The 8163-nt window shown below is 37.1% G+C and overlaps 1 protein-coding gene across 1 annotated transcript; it reads right to left on the bottom strand.

Annotated features, from left to right (window-relative positions):
• Positions 1-941: 941 nt before the first annotated feature.
• On the bottom strand, positions 942-8163 carry LOC124214897 (uncharacterized). The gene is made up of 4 exons (XM_046617644.2): positions 8047-8163; positions 7772-7881; positions 5797-6247; positions 942-5712 (listed from the first exon to the last, which is right to left on the bottom strand). The coding sequence occupies exons 2-4, from the start codon at positions 7801-7803 to the stop codon at positions 4108-4110; spliced, it is 2088 nt and encodes a 695-aa protein (XP_046473600.1). The 5' UTR covers positions 7804-7881; positions 8047-8163; the 3' UTR covers positions 942-4107.

The following is an 8163-nucleotide window of genomic DNA, read 5'->3' as shown; positions in this document are numbered from 1 at the left end:
ATATTTATATTACAATATTGAAAAAATGATAATAATGTAAAAAAATAATGAATTTTCAGGAAAAAGACAAAGTGTGTTTCCTGAACAGGCCTTGCGACTGATAATTTGCTCAACGGCTGACTGGCAGCTGTTCCAGCACAAGAGACTGATACGTAATCAATGAATGTATGTATGTATGTAGAAGTAGACGCTACAATAAGTCATTACAACAGTCGTACAATACAAAACAGTAACAATGTTTTACATTAAAAAATAGGGTATCAGTAAACATTTGTTAATTTAACTTAATGGAGGCCAAAATGTGATGCGCGCTCATCGGTGTGTTATTATTTCAATGACTTGTCTCACACGAGCGAGAAAGGTAGGAAGTTTATGTAGTGCCATTTAAATTATAACGTATATGCAAAACACTATGGTCTGAATGATCGGTGTAAAAAATTAGAACCGCTTGACTTAAACCTAAAATCTCCAAAAAGAAAAGAAAAAACTAATTTCTCATGTATGAATCAATTAAGAATTAGATTTATTACAAAATCGGGCATCAGAGTTTAAAATAAATTATTCTGACTTGGATTCCCATTGTTTTTCGTGAATATCAGATTTTATTGCAATGGCGCGGCGCCAATATCTTCCAGCCCCTGTTTCACATTTTTATCATTTTCAATTCATTGTATTGTGAAGATGAATATGGCCCAACTACTAAATTAAGCAATAGTACAGCTGCATCGGTCCGTCTGTCCGTCCGTCCGTACATTCGTCGGGACGGTATATCCAATTATATATGTAAAATATAATATGTAATTTATAATATACAAATAGGTATTTATAGTGTACAGTATGTAACGCGTACTTGCGGCTGCTAAACTTGTAATGTATATAAATTGGCGAGAGATTCAGTCTTTGTATAAAGGAGATAATTCGTAACATTATAATATGCGTACTTGTTTGTTTTCTTTTTTTTTTTTTCTTTTTTCATTTTGTAATTCGTTATATAATAATAATAAAAAGTTTATGTACGCGATATCACAGCACTCAGCGTAATATGAAGGTACTTATGTATCCACAGTAGGTATGTAGATCATAGATATATTAGTTGAAACATCACCAGTATACTGAGCCGCGACATTCACGCACACTAGGATTATTATTTTTTCGCTTATTTTTCATTCAAATATTAAAATTGATTCGATTTATTAACAAACTGGGCAGCGAGATGAAAGATTATCATTCAATCATTCAAGTTGATGTTACTGCTGCTGAATGAGAACCGTTACCGCGACAGCGGAGAAAAAGAGAAGTATGTATGCATAATATATATTGAAGTAAAACTAAACAAACAACAAGGTATAAACTTAAACTCTACAGATTAGTTATAACAATAATGAACAACAATTGTCAGTCTCACTGCCGCAATTTGTGACTGGGATACTTTTTGAAAGCAGCCTATCTTTCTCATCAGTTGGTGAGACGACTTTGAATGTGTATTTACTAAGGTGTGTGTAAGTATAAATTCTTTGACCGCCGTTAAACTGCAGTTTAGCACGCATCATTCCATTATATTATGTATGTACGTAATGTATCTATACATATATAAAAGTAGTAGTTCTTTTGACTGTCTCCCAAACAGAAGGTATTTTTATCCTTTTATTTGCTTCCATTCATTTTCTATATATGTGTAAATTTGATCTGTTGGAACAATTACAAAAACTACACCAGACTCCCTGTAGCTCGACAGATGCTTGAAATATATCGAGGTAGCGATATGATACATAAATTTTTTTTGTTTCGCAAAGATTGATTACATGAGAACCTTTCTTATTTTAACCACGATGTAAAATACAGCATTGGATCTATAATACGCTACATCTTACATATCACAGAACTACGCGTACACCCGCTATCGTGTGAATTTCTTTTTAAACTAAATAACAGGTAATGTGTAAACTTTCTATTGTTACTCCCCTTGACTTTTATGCCTGCGAATGTGACCAAAACTGTGACCAACGTACTCAGGCTCAGATAGAGGGAGTATGCAATGTGCATAAGCTTCCAGATTCTTTTCAACTTATAAAATTGTTTTTTTACTTCGTACAAAGCTGATAAGTGTGTGTGTATTTGTTTAAATCTATAATAAGATAAAGACCTGTTTTAGTTATTGAATATTTAAACGAATACCTGAAATCACCTACAATAAAATAAAACCATTCTCAACACAAAACGGCGATTGTACTCCATCTTATCAGGTGATACAAAAATTAAATTCTCTACTGAGCGGAACATTAAAAAAGAAATATTAATGATTGATAGAAAGAAATGTGTGAAGATTAGTTTTTCTCTTGCCGTCACCTTTTTGAATTAGATTAGGATATTCCCAACGTGCTTGAGATCATCAACCTCGCAAAATCTGTAAGCTCGTTGAAAACCCTATCGTATATTGAATGGAAAACGATTAGATAGTATATATTTAAATGAGAATGGTGGATTTTGTATTTCGATACGTTTCTGCCGTTTCATATTATGTATATACATATATATATTCACCTAGGAATTTTTAGATTCTATGTAATGTTTATGCAACGTTCACAATGAGTAAACCTAGTGACGCTGGAGGTTTACAAAAAATGTAACACAAAAGTCGACTTTACTCTCTGCGTCTTATGCGAGCGGATTAAGGAGCGTATTAAAGAGTACATAATATTTTAGTATTATATAGTACGATAATACAGTTGTACTATATGTATACATATTATATGGAACACGGCTCACGGCTGCTAGCCTCATGTGTAGGTATATCTTATGCAGCTTCTTACAAATTTATCTATTATAACAACCTAGATTCGTTTAATTACTAAAGTAAATGATGGTCAATTTGTTGAATTGAAACTAAACAGGTATATATGAGGGTACGATTTCAGAACATTTGCCATCTTTTTCTTTGTTTTTTTTTTTGTTGGTTTTCTTGAATCATTTTTGCAAATTAATTACGCAGTATGGCAATTCGGTGGCCAGTTGCATAAATATCAAACAACAATGTTAATATTAATCATTTTTCATTTAACAAGAAAAAATTATTATTTCTTATTGATCTTCTTCATATTATTCTTCATCTTCTGATATATAAAAATAAACTCAGCTTTGCTCTGAGATGCACAGCCATATGACTACGCGCCCGAATATTAGGCCCCCCCTCCCAAGTAGTAGCTTTAAGGTTTACCTTTACTTTAATTAATTAGTATTTAGTGATCCCCGAATTTCTATCAAGAATTTTTTCCTAAGTCGAGACACACCCAGTCTCGTCACGTAGTAACAATAGTACGGTTCGCTTTAAGCGCTCGGCTTAATTTTTATGCAAAAGGCCTCACGTTGAGTAGAGCATTGCCTGTATACATAATATAAATAAATTAACTTATTAAACCTAACCCACCCGCCCTTCTATATGTTTCGTGCATTTCAGAAAAGCATACAGGTAAATTACATAGTATCGTAAGAAGATTACTATAGATTATTATAGATTATGACCACGATTACTACATTTGTGGCCACATTCAATATTCATTAATATATTTATTATTATTATTATTAATAATATAATTTTCAGTATACCATTACTAACAAGCTATATCAAGACTCGACTGGAATGTGCCTCAAAAAGTAGCATAGTATCGTTTTATTAATCACGATCACTCGTCAAATTTGCACAATTTTCGTATAAACTTTAATAAACTAATTAAGCGCAGAGACCCTCCTGAACAGTCAATAAAGGGTAATTTCAAGGAAGAATTCACCAAAAGAAACTAATTCAGTATTCTCAATATAGATTGATGTTCCATCATTTGATGATAGTACAGCAATACGTTTAAACTTAGCACCATTCCAGAAAAGTATAAATAAAGAAAAAGACAAAAAAAAAGAGGAAATAAAATAAAAATGAAAAAAAAAAAAACAACATATCATTGATACCACATTAAGAACATATTCATCAAAACCTACCTTTTGACAGTAATTATTATAGAATTATTCACGGGACATTTAGGAAACAGAGAAGTATCAAATATTATTTCCTGCTTACTTGGCCCGTGCCCCAGTGGGTTTTCCTCTCGAAAGATGTCACTGCTGCACTGGGGTTGGTGGGTAAGGGTAGCCGTATGGTGAGACTGGTTGAAACTGGCCATAACCCATTGATTGATAAGCACACGGGTTAGTTCCTGGTGGTGGCCTGTTGGTCTGGAAGAACTTGTTGTTTACCAGGCTTTGGATGCCTGCATCTGTATGACTGCCTGGTGGCATCATGAACGGAGGAGGCATAGAGTACATGCCCTGCCCATTTTGGTTGCCATTGAACCCATTCTGTCTACTGTTGTACCTATTCCCTTGGTATCCACCGCGTCCTTGATACCTAGGTGTACCTCCATTCTGATTGTGGAAATTGCCTTGGTATCCACCTGCATTATTACCATTCTGATATCCGTTTTGATAACTATTCGGCTGCCTTGGTTGATAGCTGTTCTGATTACTGTGATAATTTGTTTGCCGATTGTTTTGGTAGCCATTCTGTTGCCGCGGGGTCGACCTGTCTTGAATACCATTCTGCTGATTATTTTGCCAGTTGTTTGCGTTGGGACTGCCAATATTTCGTGGGCTCCCGGGACCCCCGCTGCTACTGTCCTTGGTGGGTCGGACGGTGTTCCATCGTTGACGGCCTTTGCCAAATTGATTTCTCTGCGAGTTTGCCATCTCTGATAATTGAGGATTGATCGGTTGGCCAGCCTCTTCTAGGACGGAGACCAATTCCTTAGCCTGTCTCGCGTTGTTTGGTGTGAAATATGCATAAGCTGTACCAGCACTTTCGCAACGCCCTGTTCTGCCTATCCTGTGGATGTAGTCCTCGGAACTATTTGGGTAGTCGAAATTCACTACATATTTTACATCCTCAACGTCCAGTCCTCGCGCAGCTACATCAGTGGCAACCAGTATAGCCGTCTTTCCATTTCTAAACTCTGACAGAACGTAATCTCTTTCTGGCTGAGACTTATCTCCATGTATTGCAATTGCTGACCATCCTTCGCGTTTTATTGCCTTTGTTATGTCATCCACCTTCTTCTTAGTTTCAACAAATATTATCGTTTTGTTACCGCGGTCTGCTCCAATCTCTCTCAAGAGGGAAGAGAGCTTTGTTTCCTTCTCATGCTCTTGGCATATTTCAATTATTTGACGTATATTATGGTTGGCAGCCAAAGTCAGGGAACCAATATTGATCTGAATGTAATCACTGAGAAAATCTTCGGCCAAAGCTTGAACTTCTTTGGGCCAGGTAGCTGACCACATCAGAACTTGTCTGTCGGGTCTGATTTGTTCGATAATTTTCCTGATCTGAGGTTCAAATCCCATATCTAACATCCTGTCTGCTTCATCCAGGACTAAGTACGTGCATCTGCGTAGATTAGTTGTACCCTTTTCAAGAAAATCAATCAGACGTCCAGGCGTGGCTATGCAAATTTCAACACCACGCTCTAGATCTCGAGCCTGTGGTCCTTTTGGTGACCCTCCGAAGATACAAGTGTTACGAATGCATGAGGAGGATCCAAAGTCTCGAGCTACGCTCTGGATTTGCTGCGCAAGTTCTCTGGTTGGCGCCAAGATGAGAACGATAGGTCCCTCTCCTCGCCCTAGTCGCGGCTGATTGTTGATATGCACAGTGGCCGGAAGCACGTACTGTTGAATGTAAGCGAATCAGATAATATTCCATTCCTCAATATTTATAAAACATTATTGAAAAAGAATAAATAGATTACTCACAGCCAAAGTTTTGCCGGATCCAGTTTGGGCGATGCCGACCATATCACGACCGCTGAGAGCAATGGGCCATCCTTGTGACTGGATAGCAGTAGGTTCTTTGAATCCCTGTTTTCTAATTTCCTCCATCACATAGTCCGGGAAATTTCCTTCTTCGAAGGCTTGGATTGGGAAAGGAGTGTTGTTTCCCTTGACAGTGATTTCTTTTCCAATATGGTACTTGTTTACTTCGTCCGGAGAACGGCTGACGACATTTGCATGAGGGACATATAAGTTCTTAATTATTGGTTGGAGAGAGTTCAAGTCCCAGTTTGGTTTCTTCAAGAGATCACCAGGTGCTTTCTTTTGGTTTTGCTTGAGCCCGCCCATGTCTCCGTGAGGCTGTTGTTGGCTGTTCCAGTATGTGCCTCCACCTGTGCGGTTGCCATATTCTCTGTCTGTCCTAGGTCTGTAACTGTGTCAGTGAACAATACATCATACATAAAAACTTGCCTATATGAGCTTATAATAGCATGCAGACTACGGTGCAAAATGTATGCACATGTAGCCAAGGAATCTTTATACTCATTTATTATTATTTTTTTCCATAACAATCGTGATTGTCAAAGAAATTGTTGATCAGTATCAGGGGGATATGCATTTCTAGAAAGTTGTGAAAAGTCAATTGTAAGTTTATAATACGTTATCATAGCAAGCTAGCAGGCAGACGAAATATCAGTTTCAGAGCTGTTTTTGCACAAGTGACAGTGTTGAGAATGGAAACTTCAAAATCCACATGCCAGTTGACTTTAAGGTCAATCCGAATGCTCAAATCATTATTCTGCAAAATGTGAAATGTCCGTTTCAACATCAATTATCTAGTTACAGTCTTTTTCCATAATACAATTGAATAGCAGAAAATTGATTTTTTTTGGTACATATAGTGAAAATAAAGAATGCAAATATCCATACTTTGTCGATCAAATAATTCCAAATGTTTTAGAAGAAATTCCAAATGCGGGTGCATCAAAATTACAGACTTAGGCATGTGATAAGTGAAAAACAAAATATTTCATCTTTTCTGAGACATGTATCCCCATAAAAAAGAGCATGCTCTACTCAATGTCAATCAGCTCAGTGAGTGGTAAGAGATTGAAATGCAGCTTACCTGGTGATCGAACTGCTGATGGTATTTTATGTGAGATAAGTTGAACTGATCAATATAATGATTAAAAATTATATGAATGTGATATATTGTGTTCCAAATTGAGAAAGCATGGAAATACTATTTCGGAGTAGACAAAGCAGTCGAGGATATTAATGACACAATGTAACAATACAATGCTGTTTAAGTTTGATAGTGAATGAAAATATTAATGCGTTTATCAGCAGATTCCTTTGATTTACACATACATGTATTGGAGTTAACTGATTACCTAGTAGGGATGAAATTGTTTCATCAAAAATAGAGACTTTTAAGCGAGCATTTATCATAAAACAAACGCTCAGTTCAAAATTTTAATAAAATGAAACGCCAATCAGTTGTAACTTGCGTAATACTGATCTGCTTAATGAGGTGAGTAAATAATAATAAAAAGTAGGAAACTTCACGGAAAAATTTGGCGACAATCAAATATCAATAATACAGATGAGGCCAGTCGACGAGGAAGAAGCGTACATATAAGTGACAAAGTTGGTAATACTTTGTCTCGAGTCCCCGTTATCCACCGACATATGGCTAGAATAAGGTCGAGGGAATATTCGAGAGAAGTGCTGTACGGCCGTAAATAAAATGCGAGAAGAATTTAATGAACAAAATGGCCGATGTTACCGCTTCTGGCGGAAAGACCATGTAATAAGAACGAGGCAAGTCGTTCCGTAATAGCGGATAAATTCGCTTCACCCGAGCCCAGGTATTATTGATCGTGCGATAGGCGACAATTCGTCGAAGCGGTTATGAAATCACAATAAATTCAATATAATACATGAAACAACTCACGATGTTTGATTGGAATATCCGTTGCCGTACATCTCTGTACAGCTTTACGTTCTGTGCGTTACCTGCGATGATCTTCGGTGAAAATTCGTGTCGGCTACCCCCAATCGGACCTGGGGACAATGAACGTTACACTGTGAGTCGGTTCCGGAAGTCCTTGATCCGTAAATCCAGTATATTTCGATGCCAAATCGCAGACGAATTTTGGCGAGTTAGGTATTCGATGTTAATGTGGCTAAGCGAGAGATCGAAAGCCTGTTAAACTACGATGAACTTACCTATGAACCCGGCGAGAACAAAACGATAATGGCTGACAGGCGCTAGGAGGATGGAAGCGGGTGGCAAGCTACCAGCGTTCTACTACACTCCGTTTCCGGCTAGCAGCTGATGGTGTC

This window comes from Neodiprion pinetum, chromosome 3 (genome assembly GCF_021155775.2).
Source record: "Neodiprion pinetum isolate iyNeoPine1 chromosome 3, iyNeoPine1.2, whole genome shotgun sequence".
In the NCBI taxonomy this organism is placed as follows: Eukaryota; Metazoa; Arthropoda; class Insecta; order Hymenoptera; family Diprionidae; genus Neodiprion; species Neodiprion pinetum.
The sequence above is the reverse complement of the archived record's forward strand: the minus strand, read 5'-3'. Positions and strand labels throughout refer to the sequence as shown.